At 40.1% G+C, this 27,205-nt stretch overlaps 1 protein-coding gene and 2 long non-coding RNA genes across 21 annotated transcripts in view; 1 reads left to right on the top strand and 2 right to left on the bottom strand.

Moving 5' to 3' along the window:
* Nucleotides 1-852, bottom strand: part of LOC310742836 — an 87,841-nt gene extending 86,989 nt beyond the window's left edge. The window contains exon 1 of the long non-coding RNA XR_014538718.1: nucleotides 771-852. This is a non-coding gene — a long non-coding RNA (uncharacterized lncRNA). The remainder of the gene's footprint in view (nucleotides 1-770) is intronic.
* The window catches only part of BICD1 (BICD cargo adaptor 1), a 141,740-nt gene that overhangs the window by 40,551 nt on the left and 73,984 nt on the right, over nucleotides 1-27,205 (top strand). For all 19 annotated transcript variants that reach the window (XR_014538673.1, XR_014538674.1, XR_014538675.1 and 16 more), the window contains exon 3: nucleotides 23,354-23,566. Coding sequence is in view for 13 of the 19 variants with exons in the window: in XM_083572286.1 (XP_083428412.1) it covers nucleotides 23,354-23,566 (213 nt within the window). In the remaining 6 variants the exon portion in view is untranslated. The remainder of the gene's footprint in view (nucleotides 1-23,353; nucleotides 23,567-27,205) is intronic.
* LOC310742848 overlaps nucleotides 1-27,205 on the bottom strand; it is a 175,859-nt gene that overhangs the window by 92,001 nt on the left and 56,653 nt on the right. The gene's annotated exons all lie outside the window — the stretch shown is intronic.

Here is a 27,205-nt window from a genome sequence, read left to right as displayed (position 1 = left end):
AGCACTTATATTTCCTCAGCTCAGCCCCCTTGCTCCTCCTTTGGCTGCCTCTGTCCAATCAGCCTGGTTGAAATTCCTATTGGCTGTTTGCTAGAACCAATCATAAAAGATACACCCATTTCCTATTGCCTTTTATGGGAGACAAAGAGCTATATTTCCTTCTATCTATAAATGACAAATAAGTAGTAAAAGATACATTTACCTTGACAAGGCACCTTAATTAACATTTCACCTTTTGCCCTATTGCCCTATTCACTGCAAAACAGATGGCTAATGGTTTTTTAATTTTATCTTAAAGAGATCTTGGGTTCTCACACACCATCTATGAAATAAGAATCTAACATAAGAATCTAACATTTCTTACTTTCTAAATCCTTTGCATAATTACATTTAAGCCAATATATTTCATACATAACATATATAGATTTTTAGAAGGAAAGGAAAGGCCTTTTCAAAGTAAAAAAAAAAGGAACTTAATAAAAACAGTTTTGAAAGCAATCCCTTAGATCTACACCCCCCTTTCAAGCCAGCTGCTGTTTCTATTAGCTCTTGCCCTTTTAACCTTATGAAAATGTGGCTCAAGTTTAATGGGAGGCACAATAATTATTACTATTTAATTGTGTTTTTGCAACTTGATTATATTCTGTAATTTGTATGGTCAGTGTGACCTTTTGCTCCCAGCCTGTAATTTCCTTTTACAACCCTGAAATATTGCTATAGATCAGTGGGGCCTTTGAACAGGAAGATAAACACCTGCCAGTCTTTTATGCCTGGCATGAGAGATACAAACATTTGCAAATATATTTTTTAAGCTCATTTTAAAATACAGATCTTGATCAGATGCCTCATTACCACCCTAAACTGTCCAAAGAGTTCCTCCAATGGACGACTCTGGCCATCCTCTTTTGTTGCCTCTTATACCTAATATGCCTGTGTTGGGTTGTCAAGCCTGTTGGCCTTCAAATGTTGTTAGACGCCAGCTCCCATCAGTCCCAGCCAGCATAGTTAGGGGTAATGGGGATTGTATTTTAGTAACACCCGAATGTTAGCCACATCTGACCAATGTGGCCTTCCTCTCATCCTTCTGATGCCTCCTACCTCTTCCACAAAGTCCTTGGTTCAGCCCCTTATCCCTTATTTCCAGCTGAAATTAAGCCTTAGTCTCTGCAACTGCATTTCCGCATATCTGGCATTCCCTCCTCTCTCCCTGTTATATCCTTCTCTGTTGAACTTTGGGGCAGCTTCTTAGGGCAGGGCCTGGATATCTTTTATGCTACTCTATGCAGTGTCATGTGCATTGATGGTGCAGTAATAAAAATTAACAGTGACAAAATAATAATGTCCTTTCCAGCATTGAGCAGCTGTTAAGAGTAGATATGGATTGCTTTTCCCTTCTGGGATATATGCCTTTCACAATATTAGTAAGTACTTCTGGATACAAAACTGAGAACAAATTTTCTTACTGAATTACAACGAACAGTTACGTTGAGTGTTACCTTGTGTGAACTGAAGTACTGCATAACAAACAAGGATATTATACTCTCAGATGACAGGATGAAAGGACATTAGTGAAATCAATATTCCATTAGAGATGCAGAGTCCATTAACAGTATGTCAATATGACAGATTATTTTCCATCAATGCTGACATCACAGTCCTATATACATTTTCCTGGATCTCCATGAGATAACTGTTCCCTTCACTTAGACCTGTTATTATGGTGTCTCTTGGAGAGGTGCACTATGCATTCCATGGATACTTAATCTTTTTCAGTCTGAGGGCTGTTCTGAAAGTCAACCACCTTCCAAGGGTTAAATTCCAGAGGTGGGAATGGCCAATACACTCCCAATGGAAACAAACCCACACATGCCGTCTACACACTCACCACACATGCAGAAATAGTTCTCTCACTCACTTACATACACACACCACTCTCATTTTAGCTTTCCCCCTCTCTCTGAAGAGCCATGGGAGGAAGATGAAATGCTTGGTAGTTTATTGTTTAACTCTTATGAATAAACCATGACCTTTGATTTGAACAACACACTAAGCCAAACCATAAGTTAGTGCAGTGCAGTGCAGCAACAAAACTCGCTACAATATGCTCACAAACAAAGTGGGTGAAATACATTCACATGCTCACTCTATCCCATGGTTTGGCATAGTGTGATATGTGAACCAGACCATAGTCGGACCTGGAATAAGACAGAGACCTATCTTCTCTTTACTGAAAGAAACAGAAGCTTTCTTACATGATCACACTGCTCTCCCCCCCCCCACTGTCATCAGGCCCCCACTCACCACAACCAGACAACGCTGCCATGACCAGTCACTTCCCTGTGCTAAATGTGTTACTCAACACTCAGCTCACATCCATGTTGCCGTTCTTGATTCCACACAATACAATGTTGTCTGCTCCGGATGGGAGCCAAGTAGCACATAGACTACTGTGCAAAAGTGCTGCTTGATGCAGCACTTTTATTGATCTGTGCGCACAAATATTTAGCTTATTTCTGCACACAAAGAGGAATGCCCTGCAAGTTATACCACACCATACTCTGAAGGAGCAGAGGAAGTACAGTTACAGATTCACATACTCACACAGAAAGATTTAAAACAACGAATCATGGCTTTCCATGGCATACACGGCCTTTTATGGCACATTACATCACCCAACTTCTTGGGCATGTGTATTGTCTTCAGGCAGTCTTCAGCCTAATCTTTGTGGGGTAAGCATGGACAACGGTATATTAATCCTTACGTCAAGAGAATCCAGTCAAGCAGTTTGTTTCTCTGGTAGGGATCCTGAATAAAAACAATATTAAGAAATAAAAAGCAAAGCTCTTCCTTTAGCAATCAGACAGTTTTACCACAAACCACGGCCTTTTCCTGTTACTTTCTTCATACATACTGTCTCAGCGAAAACAAGCTAAAGAGCAATTCACAATAAAATGGATTCTTCTTCAACTTAAAAATTGTCACTGGCAGGAAGTACCAGGTGCTGCCTGGGAATAAAAAAAAAAGGGGGGGGGTAATTTTTATATGGATTTTATATGGCTGTTGTAATGTGTGAGTTTTAGGGCTCTGCATGTACACACACACAAACTGAGGGCTCCAACCTGACCTGTGGGACACCTGATCTTGTTCTGAATCAATTTGGGAGGGAGGCTGTTAAAGTTAAATTACGGTTTATTTGGTCCACCATCTTAATTCAACATAGTGTCTGACATCCAAACATGCACAAAAACTGCTTCGTCCACCTCAGGAACCTTCATTCTGAGTTGGTTGACAATATCTTCAGAGCACCTAAATTGGAACTGATTGTAATCGTTTCCCCAATTTTGGCATAGCTATGTCAAACTGGGTGATGATATCTGCAGATGTATCCTAATCAGTGCTGTTTGGATGCTTAACACCAACTTGGATGAAGTCACACTGAAGTCATGTTTCAGTCCACCATCTTGATTCAAAATGGCACCTGGTATCCAAATGTAGATGAAGATTGCCACATCACCTTTGGGAGCCCTTGTGCTGGCACAGGTTGGAACCATCATGCCAGATTGAGATGGTTCTTTAGAGCCGTACAAATTGGTACAATTTGGTTCCGTCACAACAAATTTGGCCCAGTCCCACCAAATGAGGTGATGATATCTTCAGAGGCATCCAAGTTGGACCTACCATGTCAAAAATTGGGCAAAGTCATGCCAAAGTCACATTTTGAACTGCCATCTTTATTCAAAATGGCAGCCGGCATCACATCATTGATGAAACTACTGCCTCCACCTCAGGAACTTTCATGCCAAGTTTAGTGATGATAAGAGAGGGATCTGAATGCAAAGACAGCAGATAGAAAGACAGACAAACCATTTGCCAAAATATAAAGATTAGAAAAATGAACATATATGTTAGCGTGATGCATAATGTCAACCCATGATGTACTTGCAGATGCACAACCCACTTCTTTTTCGCCATTTGGTCTCAAGCTGTTCCATTTTATCTGTTTGCTTACATATAGACAGATGGCTTTTCTAACCTTCTCACTGGGATTCAGCTCATTAATTCATCCCATTTGTGTTGATTTGCTTTGTTAATAAAACAAGCAATAAGCACTAAGTTCAGACTCCTTGGTTCTGCCATAATTCTCATCAAATTCCTCCCTTAGGACTGCTCTGTCTACTGCCCAGATACTGCATTTCCATAGAGAGCAATTGCCCTTGCCTGTATATCCCAGTGCAGTACAGTGTCACCAGTTTTAGCAATTCAGCAGAACAATCTTAACCCTTTCCCAACTGAAATTTAACATTGTTTTCAAGATTGTTTCCTATATAAGAGGTCTAAAGTTGCATTTCTTGCTGAGGTTTGGCCTTTATCTGGCTTGTTTTGGAGATTTATTTTGTTTTCAAAACTATGATGTAAGTTAATGAAACGTTTACATATGCTATTTACCAAAATTTAACAAAAGGAAAAAAACCCAAAATGTTTACATATGTAACATGTATTTCTGTATAAAAGTCATTGCTCCCTGCGTATTATATGACCTTTAAAAATGGTAATTGCTATGTGGCAATACACATGTTATGATTCATGTGGAGCAATTTCCCACATCAGTCTTGATATTTTTCTATCTTTCAAATACAGGACATACAGCAATAATTCAGCTATACGAACAATCTATCCAGTAATATTCAACCTTTGTAGAAGCAGAATGCACTTCCAATTACAGCATGTAACATGGGACTACTTTTACTGTTTTAAACTTACCGGTACATGTATATATTAGAGCCTAGAGACAAAAGGGGCTTCTGTCATGGGTGGAGCAGAGGGAGGCAGCTGACTCCCCAGAACAAGTAAAACAATAAAAATACTTAACTAACTGACCAATCACGTTGGTTCTGTCCCCCTAACAAAAGTCCTGGTTAAGCCAATGTCTCCTGTATATTTTAGAAGTTACATAGAAGAAACATCATGGCATTTCTCCTTGAAGTGAAAAGTGGTATTGTAGCACCCCGCTTGTGGTTAACGCTTAGCTGGAATGAAATATTCAACGCAGCAATAGAGAAATTAAAATAATAATTTATTTGTCAGACAAATAAATGAGAGACACAGTGGTATATGGTTACCAAAGCTCTGCCCCCTCCAGCCCTGATGGTCAGCACTTATATTTCCTCAGCCCAGCCCCCTTGCTCCTCCTTTGGCTGCCTCTGTCCAATCAGCCTGGTTGAAATTCCTATTGGCTGTTTGCTAGAACCAATCATAAAAGATAACCCATTTCCTATTACCTTTTATGGGAGACAAAGAGCTATATTTCCTTCTATCTATAAATGGCAAGTAGCCATATATCTTACATTTGCCTCGACAAGGCACCTTAATTACCAGATCACCTTTTGCCCCTTTTCCCCTCCATTCCAAAACAGATGGCTAAAACAGATGGCTCATGGTATTATTTTCGGTTAAACAATAAATCTTACTATTTACCAACTTAATTAGTGTTTTTGCAGCTTGGTTGTATTCTGTAATATGTAGGGTCAGTATAACCTTTGCTCCCAGCCTGTAATTCCCTTTTACAACTTTGAGAAATTTGTCTCCTGCTATAAACCAGGGGGGGGGGGGCCTTGTCCAGGAGGATAAACATCTGCCAAAGTACTTAGCCAGCTGGTTTTCTACCTGGCATGAAACATTTTAAAATACAGGCCTTGATCAGATGCCTCAGTATATTAATTTCTTTAAGAATAAAAACAAGAATAACAATCTGTTGTGCATGGCCAGGGGCAGTGCATCCTGTTTTGCCATTTTCATAAAAGAAGAAACTTCATTAATTTTTGAAATAAGGACAAAATGTGAACAACATGAAAGATGCTGTTACAAGGGGGGGACGGGATAGAATGGATAAGAGGGAAGGGAAGAAAAGGGAAAATAATATCCTAAATTCATGTAATACATCTTTTATAATCACAATCTAAGGCACCAAGAAATCAGTTTACCCTAATCTTCTAAAATACATCCTCTCCAAGCTTCCCCCCTCACTCCCCTTCCCCAATGCTGCAGCGGCTGTCTGTCTCCTGAGTTGGCCTAAGAAGGGGCTCCTGCCTTTGCCATGGCTGTCGGCACCACAAGCCTGCCTTCTTTTTTGCTTTTACACCTAGTGATGCAGGGATACATTTTTTATTTATTCATACATTTACAAATTATTTTTGTGGATATATATATAGAGAAAGAGAGATCAAGAACAAGAGAGCTAGAGGGACAGCATCTTTATTTAAATGTTCTACTTTTTTACGTCATCTCTTGCTATATTTGGAGTAGATTCTATTTTTAAGTATATGTGGTTGGAACCCATCCCTTATTTCTGCGAGGAAGCTCTTCAGATCAGAAATCTTTTGAACGCACATTAGAAGTGTTCTGCCAAAAGTAGGGTTTATTTTCCAGATCCGTACACAATTAACACTGATGTGGTGAAGGATAAAGATTTTATGCAACAGCTAAGAGAAACTGTAGAGCAAGATTAATTATGCTTATGTCCCTTCTGTTTTTTTGAGAACCCCTCAGAGAATGACAACAGACAGACCCTTAAAGATGGAGCTCACTGATACGCAACACCTTTGGTCTGTGATAAGGTTCTGTCTTATATACTATTATGCTCACATTATACTTCAGTGACCCTGACATACCATGTTCAAACATTCTTGCAACATTCTTGCAAGTGTGAAGGATTGCTTTATATATGGCAAGTGGCCAACACAGATAACTTCTAAAACTATCCAAATATCCTCTACCAGGTGACACCATGAGACACAAGCTGTACCATTTCAGCATGTAGCTAGCTAACTTTTAGAGAAAAACATAACATGTGAGAAAAACATAATTAACTACTATTAATAAATAAGATATAATATTCATAAGTTGAATAGCTGGTTCACTGCTAGCACTCTTTCATCAGGTACTGATGAGATGGCGGCAGGGGGAGAATTTCCTTTGAGGTCCAAACTCCCTTACTTGAGTACTGTTACTTTTAGGAGCCCAACAATATCTGTTGCATGAGGCTGTTGAGTTTCCCTGTTAGCTAGTTTTAACTTACATTTTTTTAAATTGATCACACTTACTTATTGATTAAAACTTGTAGTCATGATAGCATTTTCTCCCAAGATACTTGTTAAAGAAGTTATAGTGTAAATCATTTACAAGAAAATCCAGCTCCTAAAAAGTCAGAGTTGTTTTCAGCATAGCACTACGTTGAGCATTCCATCAGAACATGGATTTCTCACAGCAGAACATTCTCCTCATCTCCCTCTGTGCCTTCCTGGTCTGTTCTGGGGCTTTCCCCAGAAGTATGCAAGGCTCACTTTGGGGGAGGAGGTGGGGATGAATCCCCTTGTGCTACCACAAAAAATAATTAAATACTGCCCTCAGTTTTTCACTGACAAACAAAAAGCTGCTTTGGTGTGATGTTCTTTGTTAGTCAGTGTACAGTGGCAGGTAGTTCAGCTGGTTACAGTCCCATGCCTAGAAAGCATGGGTCTGAGCAGTTTTCCCCTTGACCTGTACTTTCTAGGCTTGATCCATGCGGTTTTGCCCTTGCTCTGCTCCTTTCTCAGGGAAAACCCGCTCTTTAGCTCTAAATTGGAACAAATCACAGTCCACAGAAAACCAGAATTGCTGTTTGCTCTGATTGAGTGCTGAAGAGCAGTTTTTCCTGGGGTAAAGCAGTGGGGAAGAGGAAGTATGGATAAGTTGTAGCTTTAGCAAAAGTAAACTATATAAACCAATGTCTGAATTATTCTGTCAATGGAGTGACTGCCCAAGTGTCTACAGCAGGGGTTGTCAACCTGTCGAGCACTGGTGGGCGGTTAGGAAATTTTACCATCAAGAAAGATGCATTAGTGGGTGGTAGGTATAAAAAGGTTGACTACCCCTGGTCTACAGTATATTCTTGGTTCTATGATTAAGGCTAAAATGAGACTGAAAATTAATTTGTTCAGGAATATTAGAGGATCACATCTGACCTGTTTACAAGGCTTTGGGAAGTGGTAAAAGGCATTGTAAAGCAATGAAGATTATCTCTGCCCATGGAATTAAAACATAATAATTCATTTCTACGCCCCAAGAAGCTGAAATAGATAAATCCTAAGCACCACTACATAAAGGATGCTGGTTGTCTGTTCTTAGACTAATCCTGACAAATGTCTGTTGGCTGAAGCAGTGAGGGAAAGCTTTTTATTTGCGCAGTAGATTAAAACAGAAGCCCCTTTGTCGAGAACCAAATTGTTCTGAGTGTCTTGAAATACAACAAATGCCTCCCCCTGAACTGGGGGAGCTGATGGGTCTCCAAGTGTTCCCTTGAGCTGGGACAAGTCCACATTCTTTTAATGCTTTGCTGCTGGTAATTCCTCTCCCCTCATCCCTGTCTGGCACATCTGATGCCACAGAATGGCTGTTGACAGCTCTGTTGAGAGTGGGAAGGTGTCTCTTGCTTCTTTGAGTAAAATAACCGGAAGCTTTCGTGCTGGTATATTGTGTTTCTGGTAAGCCAGAGTTGCACTGGCATTAGTAGGTGGCAGGGAGGGTTCAGTATATACAAATATCAGGGAAGGGCTGTAGCTCAGTGAGTGGTAGAGCATCTGCTTTGCATGCAGAAGGTCTCAAATTCATTCCTTGCCATCTCCAGGTAAGGCTGGTAAAGACTCCTATATGAAATCCTGGGAAGATGGTGCCAGTCAGCGTAGGCAATACCAATAGTCTGGCTTGATATAAGACTGCTTTTTATGTACACTGGGGAAGGTTTGTGCAAGTTGTTTATTCTAGTTATTGTGCAGTTCAGAGTGAGCGATGGGGTCCCAGATAATGGACATGCTTAGCCTAGAGCAGGAATTTCCAAACTGTATGCGGGGCACACTAGTGCGCTATGGGAAGACTGATACTGGACAAGATGAAATAAGTTTAATTATTGATAGTCAACATTCATCAAAGCTGTTCCTGTTGGCTTTTTCTAAAAATAATAATAATTCTATCAGCAAATTGTCCTGCCACATCTCTGTATCAGCTGCGATTGGATCGTTCATTCACTTCTGATGTGAATTCGTAGTAGTAGGATTATCTGCCTCAGAGGTAGAGAAAGTGGTGAAATTGTGCTTCTCTTGTCAGCTGTTTGGCTTTGTCCATCATGCTGTCAACTCTAGCTGTTCATAAATGATAGGTTAATACTGATGTTATCATACATTAAAGTGTCACTTATAAAGAATGTGATCTGTATAGGCTGTAAGGGCTTGTAGTGAATGCTGTTCTCTGTCATGTTTGACTGTGGAAAGGTACCGAAGAATCTGCATAGACTCCAGCTCATTAAGCAATTTAGCAGAGGAAGCACTTAAGATTGAGGCTACTAGTTGGGTGCTTTAATTCTCACCCGAAGATAATTGAAATGCTAAGCCTTTCTATCAGCTTTTTATTTCTAGTTGTGATTACAAAAGTAGAACAATCAAGATTATAAAAAAACTTCACAGAGGTGTCAGTAAATGTGCACTGGCTGCCTTGAGTAAGATAAAATAAAGGTAAATGATCCCTGGACAGTTGAGTCCAGTCAAAGGTGACTGGGGTGCAGTGTTCATCTCGCTTCAGGCTGAGGGAGCCGGCATTTCTCCACAGACAGCTTTCTGGGTCATGTGACCAGTAGGGAGGTATGACCCAACACAGATCCTTTGTAGTTGCATCTGGTGATATATAGGGCCAGCAATGAACATTTGTAATGCACACAATGAACAGGTATTTGAGTTCATGTGTAAAGCATATAATGTGTGAAGAGCCTATTGTTTTATAGCAGATTTAGTCACCTTAAATAACTGTTGTTTACAGGTCTAATTTACAGCTGATGGGTATCAAACCGTCCTTGAGTTAGGAACTTTCCCTGCATGCGAAGACCGGCTCTGGCAGATTGAGCAGATGAGACCAATAGTGGATCCAACGGTCAAGTAGGCAGTTTTGGCATGTGCTGTAGAGGGAAGTGTGGCACAGATGGGACTTGTCAACCTGGGAAGGTAGCTCATCTAGGAGAAGGAAAGCCTTTGCTGCCTTGCAGGAATTGGATAAAACAATTGTATTGGCTATCTGTAGTTTTCTGGCAAGTCTTCAAGAAACCTAATATTGATTTTAAAAGCCCACAGTAGCTTGGATTTGTTTTTCTTTTCTCCTTTTGTTTTCTATAATGCATGCTCTTATTAAAAGACCCCAGGATTAAGGAACTCACAAATAACCTTCTGGCCAGGTTTCCGGAAACTGGTAATGAAAGACTGCTGGCATATGTAATGCTAGATATGACATATGAGACTATTAAATTTTATAAATAATTAAACACAAAGCTTGTTACATGCAGTAATAAATAAAAAACGAAACATGAAGGTAGGATGTGTTATGACAAGGAAAGTGAGGAAGGAAGAAGATCTGTTTTTTGTCTTTCTTCTAATTGCCACATCACTCTTCTTTAAATAGCATGTACCTTAGCTTGATACCATTTAGCTTGATTTTATTTATCAATCAGGAATGAGTATTGCATTAGGAAAAATAAGTAATAAAAATGGTTTTGATACATACTGATGATAGAAAAGCATGCACAGAGCGAGAAGCACAAAATTAGTGCTTCCATTTCTAAAATTGTCTGGAACATAGACAATTTAGTAGTGGAGATTCTAAATTAATTGCACAGTTCTTACAGAAGCAGAAAACCAATGGTAAGCAGAAAAATGTGTTTTCTAGGTGCGCAGCATATGTTGCTATGTTAGCACTTTAGTTTTTAATAAAAGAGCATTGCTTGGTGGGCTGTTTTCAAAATAAAGCCTATGTAGCAAATTTGCATGAGCTTCAGATGGATTCCAAAATGTACATGGACTGGATTTTGCATGTACCATCTCTTCCATTTTACTTGCTGGTCATCTGAGGGATAATGGGCAGGGATTCACTCCCATAATTTTTTGGGGGGATTGGGACGAATCAAAAATATTTCAAAAATAATTTGAAAGCTTGAATACTTTTACCAGGAGAGTAAAGCCCAATAAGTGCTGCATGTATACATATCAGTGGTATACAGCTAACATTGGGCAAATGTTGTCCCAAAAGTGGGGAAAAGGAAGACCCAGGTAACTACTGACCGATGAACTTAATATCGTTATCAGGGAAGGTCCTAGAACAGATAATTCAACAGTTGGTCTGTGAGCATATAAGAAAGGATGCTATAATTACTAAGATCCAGCATGGGTTTCTCAAAAATAAGTCATGTCAGAATAATCTGATTTCTTTTTTTGATGGAATGACAAACTTGGTGGATCAGGGAAATGATGTGGACATAGTGTATCCTGATTTCAGTAAAACTTGATACTCTTATGCACATTAAGTGATGTGTGAACATGGCCAGTGTCTACTACCATTTCAACTTTCCAGTTCAATTATTTTCTAAAATAAATTTTCTTGCTATATTTTCTTGCTATATCAAGAAGACAGTGTTTTATGCATCATTTTTTCCAAAGTAAAAAAAAGGTTAAAATGAAAATGCAGCTAATCAACATATGCAGCTAATCAGTAAGTGTGAGAGAGTGTGCTTCATGTTTGTAGTGGTGCCAGCTTCAAATAAGCTTTTTTGAAGATAAGGAATATTTTAAGTAGCATTTTTCCATTACTAATTTTATGCACTTGAAAATAGTATTTAGAATTCCGCTCCACCCACCCAATATACCACAGCTGCTTTGAATAAATGGACTGCTGCCATGGGCGGGAGACATCCAAGATTGTGTAGTTATGTGGCAACTATTACAAATAAGCTTGTTAAAATTAAATTTGTATTCAGAGCTGCTGATTTTTATATGCAAAATGCTCGTCAGATTGACAGGTGGGAAGAGGACCCATATAACACCTGGCATAAACCTCTTTTTCCCCTGCCCAGCACAGGAGGAAAGTGAGCAAGCTGAGCAGGGAGAAAGTAGTCTCTCTGCCTATGGTCTGGCATCTGTCTGTATTGCTGTGCTGAAACAGAAGAAAGAAAAAACATTTCCCCCCTAATTTATAGAATAGTCACGATGGTTTCAGTGTTTGTTTGGTTTGTTTTTTTTAATAGGAATTATATAGATTCCTAAAGGGGTAACCATGTTAGAATTTTTCAGGAAAAGACTCCCTCTTCCCTAAAATATACACTTGTACATGAGAATATTTAATGTATGCATTTAATGATGAGGAGCAGATGGGGTTCATCAAGCTGGGAAGGCAGCCCATCTAGGAGAAGAAAAACTCTGATCTGAAACCTCCACTACCTTGCAGAGTATTTTTGGGAAAAGAAAAGACTAAGGAGTAAATCCTACACAAATCCAGAGTGGAGTCCCTAAGATGGTTGGATGGCGCCTTGTACGTCTCCTTCCAGCAACTCCTGCAGCCAAGCTGTTTTGCTCTGCTTTCCTTTGGACCACATCAGCGAGGCCAAGGGCATCTGGGCAACTCAGGATACACTGGGCTTGTACCCTGGAAGGTCACTTTGGTGCTGCTAATGCAGCAATTTGACTTCATCCTCAGAGGCACACTGCATTGTCTCTCAAGACAAACAGATGCCAACAACAACAAGAAGCAACTGATGAAGTGGACTGTCCCATTTGCAAAAGCCTATGCCATAATAAATGGGCTCATGATTTGCCTACTACTTTTTGCGAAGTTATAGAACAAAGCTTGGCTAGAGCTTGCAGTCTGAAGGAAGACAAGCCAGGAGCCAGGGTTTGACAACAAGTGGCACTTAAAAGCACCACAAGGGAATCTTGCAAGCTGCGTGTGATGCAGATTTGACATCATTGTGTCAAAGCCCCACTTCCTGTCAAATTTGGTTCATGGGAGATAATGACCTGACCTGCTGGCTAGATCATATTTCCTACTTCTGCAATAAGCCATGATTTGACCTATTGTTACATACAAACCAGGTCATTGAGAAGCTCATTGTTGGATATGAGCATTATCTGGTGAGCAGCTTGAATGGCTTTTCTGTGCTTTGTTAAAGTTTGCATTTATCATGTTATGTTGTATTTGTAGTCCAACCATCTATTTCTCTTACATACTAGGAGGATATTTTGCTATGAAAAGAAAATCTATAACTTATCTTGGACTAATAGATTTGTTTCCAGTAGAATATGAGAATTTCTGTGTGTCACAAAGGTAGATAAAGTGGACGCTTGGATTGCGAACGTGATCTGTGTGGGAAGCACGTTCGCAACCCGCAGCGTCCGCAACCCGCAGCACCGCGTCTGCGCACACACGGGTCATGATTCAGCACTTCTGCGCATGCACAAGCGCCGAAACCTGGAAGTAACCCATTCCGGTACTTCCGGGTTTGGTGCGGTGCGCAACCCGAAATCACGCAACCCGAAGCATTTGTAATCCAAGGTATGACTGTACTTTCTTTTCCTTAATAACAGCCGTTCTGGGAAGCCAGATATGTCATTCAAATGCTTCCCATGCCTTTTAGAATATATTGGCATGAATCCCAGATAGAGTTATCTGTTATAGTTTTGGTAACCTGCATTGGTAAGCTCCAGAATGGAATACTGCTATGCTCTCTATGTGACACTTGCCTTGGGGCTGCTCTGGGCATTCCAGATTGTGCTGTATTCAGAGAGTAGACTTCTGATGGGGGGCAGATGACTGACAGCTTGTGACACCTTTGCTGCCCATATGCTGCTGGACCAAGTTTAAAGCTCTTGTGTTGATATGAAAAGCCCCAAACAATTTGGATCCAGTATACTTTAAGGATTGCCTGAGTCCTAGTATCCTAACTTAGTCACTGAGGTCACCCAGAGCACTAGTGCTAGTTTTCCCCCATGTTAGAGGCCAACTATGTCAATGGTCCCATACTGTGGCGTACTCTTCCATCAGACATGCTCGCTTTTGACATTCACATGTCCTTTGAATTAATTTTTATGCCAAAAGGCCTGTCCATTTATTTTAAAGATTTTGTACTGTGTTTTAATAGTGTATTATGTTTTATTGTATACTTATTGTTCTGTACTGCCTTGCTGTTTTATGATATGGTGGTATACACTTTGGATAAACAAACCATGGTCTAGCATGTTGTGTGATCCATGACAATGTGACATTTTGAACGGAGGTCTACTTTGAGACAATACTGAAATGTGAACAGTGAAGATTTATACGTTGGACTTTCAAAAAAAGAACAATTTTACTTTATTCATAATATTTAGAAACATTAATGTTATTTTTGTAGCCTTCTTTCCTCTGCCAATTCTCTTTCTAACTTTCACATAAAACTTCCTTTAACGATTTGATCATAAATGTAAGGACATGTTTCCCCATTAAACCTTTGCATGCTAATAGTTAATGGTTTAACTGTTTGGCAAAAATCCAGCTCTTTTGCATGAATATTGTTATGCTCTCAGAATATGGCTATTTCTTATACCCTTGATATGTGTGCATGCATAATCTCTAGCATTATTGAGAGGTATTTGGCAGACACTAAGAAAAAGCCACTCCAGCAGTTCAGTGGTACTCTAGTAGTTACATATTCAAAAGGCAATATGCATTAAAACTAGTGTTTAAAGGGAAAATGATATATTCACTTTCATTTCTCTTTAACTCATCCTTGGTACAGTTTTCATTATGCTATATATTAAGCAGCAGGAAAAAGTACAGGGATATTTTTTTAAGCATGTGTAACAGGAACTCACTAAGTTGTGACTTGAATGTATTTTTTTTTTTGTGAAACAGTAAAATCATTTATTATTCATAGCTGTCAACCAGTTAAATCCATCCAGTCACTCAGTTGTTGTACTTGGGCTAGAAGGCTGGTGACTATGGTACCAGCACATTGCTGGAGAACATGCTGCAACAGCACCATTGCAGGGACAACCCAGGAGCCTGGGAGGTAGATATAGTAGCTTAATTATATTGGTTAAAATTAAGAGAAATTATTGACTGTAAGCATATTCATATGAGCTACTGCACCATTAAATAAATGTAGGGTAAGATGCTGTGGTGGTGTTCTGCGGTGTCTTACTTGTGTCACAAGCCATATTAGGACTTTGCACTTGTGTTGGCACTGCTACAGAAGTGACAGCTACTATTGCTGGCAGACTGGCATCATGCAAAGCTATCAGACGATACAGAACTGGGATGTCACCACAGTGTGTCTAGGGATTAATTAACTGAGGTGCATCTTAACAGTGTTTCGGTCAATAAAGACCCAGCTCTGTACCTGATATTAAGGTGCCCAGTTACAAAAAATCATAGCTTGTTGACATCCATCTGTCTGGGAGACAATGGAGGAGTTCGCCTTTGGAGGTGAAGTCAAACAGTTGGAAGGATACAGTGCCTGCTGTGGTTGTAGAGACCAATATGGGAGATACTGTTGTAGCTGTGTAGCACCCTGCTTGTGGTTAACGCTTAGCTGGAATGAAATATTCAACGCAGCATTAGAGAAATTAAAATAATAATTTATTTGTCAGACAAATAAATGATAGGCACAGTGGTTATGGTTACCAAAGCTCTGCCCACTCCAGCCCTGATGGCCAGCACTTATATTTCCTCAGCCCAGCCCCCTTGCTCCTCCTTTGGCTGCCTCTGTCCAATCAGCCTGGTTGAAATTCCTATTGGCTGTTTGCTAGAACCAATCATAAAAGATACACCCATTTCCTATTACCTTTTATGGGAGACAAAGAGCTATATTTCCTTCTATCCATAAATGGCAGACAAGTAGCCATATATCTTACATTTACCTCGACAAGGCACCTTAATTAACATTTCACCTTTTGCCCTATTGCCCTATTCACTGCAAAACAGATGGCTAAAACAGATGGTGCATGGTTTTTTAATTTTTATCTTAAAGAGATCTTGGGTTCACCTTCTCACACACCATCTATGAAATAAGAATGTAACATAAGAATCTAACATTTCTTACTTTCTAAATCCTTTGCATAATTACATTTAAGCCAATATATTTCATACATTAACATATATAGCTTTTTAGAAGGAAAGGAAATGCCTTTTCAAAGTAAAAAGGAACTTAGTAAAAACTAAGTTCTCTAAGTTCTCTGAAGCTTCAAAGCAGCTTCAGAGAGAAGCCTCTTTCCCTAGCCAGCTGCTGTTTCTATTAGCTCTTGCCCTTTTAACCTTATGAAAATGTGGCTCAAGTTTAATGGGAGGCACAATAATTATTACTATTTACCAACTCTTAATTGTTGGTTAATCCTCGGAGTTGGACCGAGTGGAATATCTATATTTTGATGGCTTGCTTGCCAGGGCGGTGGCTACATTCCATGATCGGAGATTGGCAAAACTGATATATAAACACAGAGAACACCTAAAGACAAGTGGTGTAAAAATATCAAGGTACTTTAAAAATGAGGCCTCTCCTATCCCACTATTCCCCAGTTCTGCAACTTCGACTGCAGCACCTCATCAAAAGGCTGAATACCACACTTTAATTGATATAAAATCCACTGAGGACTCGCCTAATCACCACCCAGAGTTACTTAATAATGATCTACAAAGACCAGACTCTCCCAGGACTTTATATGAGGCGAGCCAAGGTAACGGGTTCGAAAGTTTTGAAAATAACTTAGTTCACTCCTACTGCGCTCTCCCCCAAGAAACTCAGAACAAAATACTTTATAGACTGAATAACCTTCGTTCTTGTCTGACGAATCTGATGAAGGACCAACCAGGACCACACAACCAAAACATATCTGATTATGTCCCAGATCAAGCTTCATGCTTCTATCGTCACGAGCTGGATTTATGGGTCAGGAAACCCTCCGTTACCCCAGGCCAATTGGTTGCTGCGGAGATGAATCCATCCTCTCAGATCTTGGAGCTGAAACGCCCCTCCTATAACCCAGCTCGTATGCAATCCATCCCAGAGGCAAACCTGATCACTACATTAGCATGGGATAAAATGAGAGAATTAAATGAGACTGAATTGGGCTCCCCAAATAAAGTGCCCAGCATGGGTGCGCCAGGTTGCAACCCTAGCATTCCCCCCTCCTCAAATGTGAGCATACTGAATACATCTTTAAACATCATTGAATTAGCATCTGAACTATCTGAACCCACTGAAAGGGCTAATAGTAAGAACCAGAGGAACTTGGTGTGACATCCGGAATGCACCACGCATACCTCACTAGCACCCTTAAATCAAAGATCTCTCCAAACTCTTTCTATTATGTCCTGGAATGTAGCTGGACTCTCATGTAAATTAGCTGATTCTGATTTTATAAATTTTCTTGTGTCTTATGATATAATACTTTTGCAGGAAACCTGGTCTCTTAAACCTTTAAATATTCCTAATTTTATTACTTATAATTTACCTGCTACTAAAATGTCAACAAAAGGACGCCCTAAAGCCGGTTTGATTTGTGGTATTAAACAGTCTTCTAACCTTAAAATTAATTATATCAGAAATATTGGACAGTATGCACAATTGTTATCATTTTCCATTGTTTACAGGGAAATTCTTCTTTTAAATATATACTTTCCTCCCATAGAGTTGGAAATTAGACCAGATTATGGTTGGAATATAGTCTCTGAAGAGTTGTATTTAATACGCAGTAAATCCCCAAACATCCCCCTGATTGTAATGGGAGACACCAATGCTCGAATTGGATCAGATAATACAGCTCTCTATAAACGCTATGTCTCAAATCTAGCTGAAGATGCCCCACTTCCATTGAGAATAGGGAGGAATTCAAAGGACATCATTATTAACAAAGCGGGAGGAAAACTTTTACAATTGGTTTTAGAATTTAATCTTTCATTTTTGAATGGCTCAATGTGGCCAGATATTCCAGGAAATTTTACCTTCAGCTCCAAAAGGGGTAGGAGCGTAATCGACTATTCTCTAGTTTCCGTTGAAATGTTAAATGAAGTTGCCTCTTTTACAGTTGTACCTCGCTCAGAGAGTGACCACTTCCCAATAGTTTTAGAGATGTACAGGAATCCTAGAAATAATGATATTTGTCCTCTTAATAGTATTGATAAGACTATTTATGCCAAAAGAATTTATATAAGTGATAAAAATAGGGAGGATCTATTAGCAGTATTTGAAAATAACCCAGTTATTCTCGAACCTGTGGCTAACCAAAATTTGATGCCCTTGGAGAACAATGATTGTTATTATAAGACTATCCAGGAATTATTTTCTTCTTTTTTAAACCCTCAGTTCAGTAACAAACCTTTAAATAAGTATAACTGGTTTGATAAAGATTGTATTAACTATAAGAAAGAACTTAGAACTTGTCTAAAAGAAGCCTCTATTAACAACTCCCAAGGTCTCTGGAAGACTTATTTTGAAATGAAAAATGCTTTTAAGAACATGCTCATGGAAAAAAAAATCTGAGTTCGCACTAGCCAAATGGTCTAAAATTATTACTGCATTAGAAATTAAAGATACTAAAACTTTTTGGTCACTTCTCTCAATAAAAGATATCACTGATTTCCCTAATATAAGCGATGAGGCTTGGATTTCACATTTTACTGCTGTTTTTTATGATCACCAAGTACGTAAAAAGGAAAATTTTAAATTTTCTCTGGCAAAAACCACACAATTTCAAATTACTGTTGAGGAGATGAAAAGGATAATTGTTTCGTTTAAGCAAGGGAAATCACCTGGTATGGATGGCATTCCAATAGACCTGTTGAGATTAGATGTAGAATGGTGGGCCATTAAACTTGTGCCGCTTTTTAATTCTATCGATCACTCAGCCTCTGTACCTAAGTCGTGGATCAACTCAATAGTGGTACCGATCTTTAAAAAAGGTGATAGGAATTGCCAAGAGAATTACAGGCCTATAAGTTTGTTACCATGCATAAGTAAAATATATGCCAAATCTCTGCTTATTAAATTGGAAGAATGGATGCTGACAAAAGGTCTACCTGGTAAAGAGCAGGCTGGTTTTAAGGCAGGCTCGTCAACTCTTAACCAGTGTCTAGTGTTAAGTCATCTTGTGGATAAATATGTCATGAGAAATAAACGAAAACTCTTTGTGGCATTTGTAGATTTAAAAAGTGCCTTTGATTCGGTCGACCGCCATAAACTATGGACTAAACTAGAACACCTTGGTATCGACCCATATCTACTTACACTGATTCAAAGTTTACATTCTAATAACCAAATATATGTTAAAGTATCAAAAGATGGTAGACTAGCAGGTCCTATTCTGAATAATCGAGGAGTTAGGCAAGGCTGTATCTTGGCCCCTACCCTATTTAATCTATTTTTATCTGACCTACCATTATTTCTTCAAAACGCAACCACTCATACTCCTTATTTAAACAATAGCCCACTCTTTCTATTACTTTATGCAGATGATGCTGTAATTATTTCACTCTCTGTTTTGGGTTTTAAAAAATTATTTAAGAGTTTTTCAAACTATTGCTCTCTCAATAATCTCAAAATTAATTATGATAAGACAAAGATTATGCAATTCAGAAAGAGAGGGAACCCAAAAGGCTATATAATTAATGGACATCTAATACAGGAAGTTAAGCACTTCAATTATCTGGGAATCACATTCAAAAATAATATGAATTGGAATACACATATATGTGCTGCAATAGTTAAGGCCAAAGTGACAGCCCACCATATTACCGTATTTTTCGCTCGATAACACGCACCTGACCATAACACGCACATCGTTTTTAGAGGAGGAAAACAAGGGAAAAAACATTCTGAATGAAACAGTGGATGTATCATTTTTGTGCTTCATGCTGTGGCCACAGACATGTGATCTGATGGTGAATTTGGGGTGACCCAATGCAAAAATCCTGAGAATCCCTGTGGATCCATGCTTTGTAACCACGTTTTTGCACCATTGCAGCCCCAGGCAACAGTGGGTGTGTGATTTGGGGGGGGGGCAGGCTGTAGCCATGGACATGCTATGTGCTCTGATGGTGAATTTGGGGTGACCCAATGCAAAGATCCTGAGGATCCATGTTTTGTAACCACGTTTTTGCACCATTGCAGCCCCAGGCAACAGTGGGTGCGTGATTTGGGGGGGGGGCAGGCTGTAGCCATGGACATGCTATGTGATCTGATGGTGAATTTGGGGTGACCCAATGCAAAGATCCTGAGGATCCATGTGGATCCATGCTTTTTAACCACATTTTAAGTGGGGAAGGAAGGAAAAATACAGAATGGACAAGGAGCACGAGAGGGGTGTGCAGAGAAGCAGCTGGCTAAGAATGCAGGAGAGGGGTATAACGGGAGGGAGGAAAGGAAGGCAAAAGTTTTCCCTCACCTACCCACCCAAGCCAGCCAGCTCTCTCTCTCTCTCTCTCTCTCCCTCCTGCATGTTTTCAGCAGCACCGGAGCACAGAGACTTCCCCTCTGCTTGCCTGGAGGGGAGGGGCTTTCCCTGCTCTTTGTTCCGTTTGAGCAAACACAGCAAGGAAACAGAGGAGGGTGGGCAGTAAGACCCTGAGGCAGAATGCAGGAAAGCAGCCACTTCCTCTTTTCAGGTTTCCCTTCTCCGAGACGCGCGATTTGATTTTTGCCTGATTTTTTTTGCCATTTGGCTCCAGGGACCACACATTCGCTCAATAACACGCACAGACATTTCCCCTTCCTTTTTAGGAGAAAAAATCTGCGTGTTATAGAGGGAAAAATACGGTAAATCCTATTTTTTTTCTCCAGTAGGAAACAGATTTATTCCAGCTGTATTGCAAGTGATTGACATGAAACTTTGTGCCCAACTTCTATACGGCACACCAGTGTGGATTTCAGGTGACCTCAAGAGGTTGGATAAATTTCACGCATCCCTTCTGAGGTCATTATTAGGACTTGCAAACTCTGTAAAATATGAAACAATATGTTGTGAGCTGGGAATATTGCCTTTATCAGTAAGAGCATGGCTGAGGACCTTGAAATATTGGATCTTCCTCCATTATAGAGCCCTATCCCCTAATTCTCTACTTTACGATCTTTTAAGTGATAGTGCAATTCACAATCTATCATTGACTTGCAGGAGAAAATTGGATTCGATAGGGCTCACTCTAACTGATTTTGAAATTTCTGATCCCAAAGATACATGGGAAATTATCAGGAAGACTCTTACAGAAAAAAGTGTCCTCGCCATGCTTGAGGTTGCAAAGCACAGCACCTGCTCTCCTACCCACTTAAATCTCCCTTTGTGTAGAGATTTCCAAAAGGGATACATGACAAATCTGAAGAAACATGAATCGTGTAGGCTGTTTATGTTGGCCAGATTTAACATGTTTCCCTCGGTGGTAGTGAGAGGAAGATACTTAGCTATCCCAGAATCAGAGCGTCTCTGCAAATGCGGAAAACAGGAACTCAATACTCTGGAGCATGTGTTCTTTTCCTGTGATTTTGGCAGTTATGCCAGAAGACAATTGTTTGAGGCCCTAAAATTTAATAGACAGATTTTTACACAACCAACTGTTCAGGACCTGCTGGCGGACAGCGATGATCAAATTACTGTTATAGTGGCTGAATTTTTGAGTGCTGTCCATGAAGAAAGAATGGGCCATGATAGAGAGACTTAGTGGTTCTTAATGGTAGGTGATGTTGCTGTGTTGTATTATATTATCTATGTACATTGATTTATTTTTTGGAGTTAAGAATAGGACTGGGAGAAATTGTGTTCGCTGAGCCCGTATTTTATACAGTCTGTATATGATGTTTGTTTGATAATGTGTGGTGTGCTATGCCTAATAAAGGATTTTGAATTGAATTGTGTTTTTGCAGCTTGATTGTATTCTGTAATTTGTATGGTCAGTGTGACCTTTTGCTCCCAGCCTGTAATTTCCTTTTACAACCCTGAAATACTGCTATAGATCAGTGGGGCCCTTGAACAGGAAGATAAACAGCTGCCAGAGTATTCAGCCAGCTGCTTTATGCCTGGCATGAGAGATACAAACATTTGCAAATATATTTTTTAAGCTCATTTTAAAATACAGATCTTGATCAGATGCCTCAGCTGGAGCTGATGAAGGTATTCTCTTAGCGATCATTATGTCCTGCCTGCTCAATAATTACCCCGGTCAGGAGCAACCACTAAGCATCAGGTTCTTTCGATTCTCAGTAAATGGAGGACAACAAATAGCAGAAGCAAACTTTATTAATTACTAAAATAATAAGCACAGGAACAGGTGCTGATATACAAAGTAAAGATAATTAAAGGATATAACGGAATACTTAAAGATAAAGTTGCAAAGCTAGCTCAGCCATCTGTCATTCCTGCCATGGGGGACCCCAACTACAACGGCTGATGGCACCCCTTATCAGGCCAGTGTGAGGTGCTAGGCGCTCCTGGAAAGCCCATGGCCGAAGTACCATTGAACTGCTGGAGCTGGGGCCTTATATAGTGTCTGCAGAGGCCCTCTGGCAAGATTACATAGTCTTTGATACAGATGTTAATGATGTCATGCAGAGTTCAGCCAAAGGCTGTCTTTGAAGTGAGCTAGTTCCTTTGTTCTCATGCTTCTTAGCTCTGCCGCTGGCTAAGCCATTACTTTATGCTGGCTATGCATAGATCATAAAAGGTCTTGTGTTGATGTAAAGGGACCCCTGCAACAGTTAAATTTAAATAGGATCACCACCATCTGGTGCCTCTTCCCTGGCACTACACATTCCTCCTCTGGTCACTGCTATGGATGAACAACTTGGAGTATTGAAATCAACATTAAAAGTCCCAGTTGTGTTGAAATTTAACAATCTTAGTAAGTTGGTTTTAACACTCAAGTGTCTTCTGGAAATACCAACAGCAGACCCACTAAGTGTCCCTATTTTCCAGGGACACCCCTAATTTAGAGAAGCAGTCGCAGTTTCTGATTTGATCCCAGAATGTCCCGCTTTTCCTTAGGATGTTCCTATTTTCATTGGAGAAGTGTTGGAGATTATGGAGTTAATCCAACCCTTGAGCTGTCTGAAAGCAATCCTGTATAGGGAAGTTTTTTAAATGTTTAATGTTTACTACTACTATTACAACATTGCTTTCCACCCATCACATATGTAGGTGAAAAACATATTTATGAATATGTGTGTGTGTGTGTGTGTGTTCAAACCATATGACGCTTGTCTAAATGTTGTAGAGGGGCATGTTTCAAAGAGAATTGACCTGATTTTTGCTAAGAGATAGTGACTAGGCCAGTGTTATCAAGTGAGCTTCATAGCTGAGTGCAAATTTGAACCTGAGTCAGACCAGCACTAATCCAGCATTCTAACCTCTACTAATATTCAGATTTCCCCCCCTTATTTCTAATGACAGTAGCATTTTATATAGTGATAGTTAGTCTCTCAAATTATACAGCACATCCCTAATGACATATTTATATTTTTTCATTTCAATAGTCCTTTTTTTTACTCTTGCAGGCATTTGGACAGTCATTCTCAGTACACCGCAAAGTAGCTGAAGATGGTGAGACACGTGAGGAGACACTCCTCCAGGAGTCTGCATCAAAGGAAGCCTATTACCTAGGGAAGATTTTGGAAATGCAGAATGAATTGAAACAAAGTAGGGCTGTTGTTACCAACGTTCAGGCAGAGAATGAACGACTGACGGCGATTGTGCACGACTTAAAAGAGGTAAATCTGGTTTAAAAGTGGTGTGAGATGTAGACTGGATTCTAATTACAGTTTGTTTAAAATGTAGCATTGTATTTCCATTTTTAGGCCAATTAAAAGTAGTCACAGGTTTGTTTAGATTCCATCTGAATGAAGACAACGCTATGCCAAACTAGATCAATTTATGAATTAATATCTTTAAGCAGAATACCACAACATTTTAACAATAAGCAGATAGGTAAAGGTAAAGGACCCTTGGATGGTTAAGTCCAGTCAAAGGCGAGTATGAGGTGCAGCGCTCATCTCACTTTTCAGGCTGAGGGAGCCGGCATTTGTCCACAGACAGCTTTCTGGGTCATGTGGCCAGCATGACTAAACTGCTTCTGGCAAAACGGGACACTGTGACGAGTGGCAGAGCGCACAGAAACATCGTTTTACCTTTCCGCCGCAGCAGTACCTATTTATCTACTTGCACTGGAGTGCTTTCAAACTGCTGGGTTGGCAGAAGCTGGGACAGAGCAATGGGAGCTCACCACCATTGAGCGGATTCAAACTACCAACCTTCTGATCAGCAAGCCCAAGAGGCTTAGTGGTTTAGACCACAGTGCCACCTGTGTCCCTGTTAATAAGCAGATAATAAAAGTGCACACAGAGGATTTCCCCCCCTTTCCTATGTTGGTCATGTGCTGTCCCTCTGGTTTAGACAGGTGGTCAGTCCCTTTACCCCAGTAGAAGAGAACAAAGATGAATCAAGTCTCCAGACAATCAAGGCCATGTCTGCTGTTTGGTTTTGCAGAGAGCAGAGTCAAATACTCATGGCGGTACTTGCAGGTTTTCATTATGCTTTCTGTGTGTGCTTGTCCACTTCCTTGGTGCTCTGATCTGGCTCCAGTGGCCTATCACTCGAGTCACCGCTTATGCTCCCACAATTGGAAGCATTTCAGACAATCAAGCACAGAATCCTAGATATTGAATTCCAAACCCTATGCAGTGCAGCCAACAAAACCTGTTCCCTATTGGGGTTGGGAATTCCACCCTGGTTTGGCCAGGACACTCCATATTTACACCAGCTTTACGATTCCCACCTACACAGAGCTCTTTCCCTCACAATATTTAATGTTTTACCATCTGCAGTTTTGCGAGGTAGATTCTTGAAAATCCCATAATCTGAAAGATACTGCCCTTGTGGCACAAAACAGGTCAAAACCGTCACGCACGTTTTATTTTATTGTCCATTTTATGCAAAAATATATGGCAAGTATTTGGCCCCTTATTGAAGGATGGGATTTATTGCACTGACTCTTCCAGAGTGTCTTATCTGCTGAACAATTGTAGTAATGACATTGTAGAGAATGTGGCAAGATTTTTGAGCGATGCTATGAAATTTCCTCATGATGTCTGGCCAGTTTTATCCTAAAGTATCTCCTACTATTGTTTTGTTAACTGTGCTGTTTTCTGATCCATGTATACGATGTACTTTTTTATACCAATAGATTGGTTGGTCGGTTATGCTAGCCCCTGTTCTTTCTCAGATCAGAATTCTTCTATAGTCAAACGTTTATTTTCTTCAGAAATATTGTTTTCACCAGAAAATTCAGTGCCTCATCTGCATTGAGTGTTTTTCACTGTTTCTCAAAGTGCCTTAAGCAGTTAGTTGTTTAACATATTGGTTGCATCATTTCTTGCAGTTTAGGAAGCTGCATTTTCTCCCTCAAAGGTCAATTAACTTAGCTGGAAGCCTTCCTGCCTACTTGCTTTTAATGAATGATCCTTTGTTTATTGGCTCTTTATTGCCAGAAGTAATCCTTGGGATTTTCTGTAGATTGGTGATTTGAGATTGCCTATGTATGCTTAGCAAAGAGGGTGCATATTTTCATCATGGCACACACTGGGGGCTCTGTATCTCAAGAGCTTACACTGTTTTCACATGAGATCCTAAAGAAAGTGTCTTTTAGTGTTTTTGCTCTATTTCTGCTGTTTGTAAATATTGTGAATGCAGGGCACACTGCAGAAAGTAAATTAAATGGGCATTCTGAGTAATTCAGACTTTCCATTCTCATTATAGATAAACTATGGAAATCTGCCATTTTGTGCGGATACCAGGGATATGCTGGTGCAAAAACCACTGCATCCAAACCCTGTTTGGAGACAGGTGGCAGGGGCTTATGCAGGTAAAAATCACCTGTGGCCACAAACACATGCCAACACACCATCTACCATGCTCATACACCCTGCCTCACTGGCCAGTTGCCAACATACACATGCACAGCAAGCATATCCCAGTGCAACACTGTAAACAAATGCACATGGACACATTGGCACTCCAAGGGCATGCTGATTGCAGTTCTCACACATACCTTGTACTCACTGGCGGCATGGTAGAACAATGCCAAGGTGTATAGCCCACTGCTCCTGGTCTGTGTTTGGAATCCCTTTTTTAAGGTTTTATACCCAGCCCCAATAACATGTTACTTACCAGAGCATGTGGTGACCTAGCAATATTCCCTCATAGCCACCTAGAATAGTGTTGTAAACAAAATCTGCCCTTATTCCCTTATGGGGTATACACAAGCCCTTATAGAGTCCTTTGTAGGTTCTCCATCGGTCGGAAAAAATAACAGAGGACAACCAGAGAATATTGAGAAGCAAAGCATCTCATAAGCCTGATTTTTATTGAACTTTTGCAACAGGGTGCTCCCCTCACACGCAGGACAGGAGGAGGACCCAGAACAAAGGTGTGCCTCCCCTTATATAGACATTTTGAAATTCCCTGCCCTGGAGCTCAAGACCACCCCCAGAAGCATCATACATACATCACAGAAGAGGTGTAGCCCAAGACCACCCCCCAGATACATCATCCCTACATCATAGAAAAGGCGGTCCACAACAGAAATCTGAGTGCTTTGTTTATCTCCTGTCTGCCAGGTTATTTGATAATGCCTTATCTGATTGCCTTTCCTGGTAGTCTGGCCATTCCTTTGAGATGGTAATCACTTAATTCCCGAGACAATGGGAAGGTTCCCTCACCCTCTCCCTCCTTGCAGAGGAACATTTGGTCAGTTTGGGAGTCAAAATGCTTTCAGGACTGTATTCCTTTGCTGCTCCAGAAATGTGGTTTATATATTTATGTACGTGTTTGCTTGGTACATTTATGAACATTTGTTACATATCTAAGACCTTAAAATTCTTATAACAATAGTTAGAACCAGTGTGATTTGATACTTAAGGTTCTCTCAAAGACCCCCCAATGGGAAAATGGACCATTTACATCTCCTCCAGCTTTCTGCTCCCCCACTTGACAACCATCTTTTGTTCATAAATCCTTGCCCAGTTGCCTAGTGTGAGTATAAATCACTTCCAGGTGACCAGGCAAGAAAATTTTTCTATATTGGTAGAAAGTTGTTTATTTTTCTTTATGTTTTTAATGTTTAATATTTATTTTTGTTTTTGTGTATGCTGGAAGCCACCGAGAGAGGCTGGGGCAACCCAGTCAGATGGGCAAGGTACAAATAAAATAATAATCATCACCATCATCATCATCCTCTAATCCTTAGAGTTTGCCGTAATCATATTTGCCGGCAAGTAAGTTACTTTAGTGTTTTTGTGATATAGTAATTGCAGGATAATTTTTGTTGCAAAGTTGCAGTAGTAGGAGACCTG

This window comes from Podarcis filfolensis, assembly GCF_964270895.1.
Source record: "Podarcis filfolensis genome assembly, chromosome: 10".
In the NCBI taxonomy this organism is placed as follows: Eukaryota; Metazoa; Chordata; class Lepidosauria; order Squamata; family Lacertidae; genus Podarcis; species Podarcis filfolensis.
The sequence above is the reverse complement of the archived record's forward strand: the minus strand, read 5'-3'. Positions and strand labels throughout refer to the sequence as shown.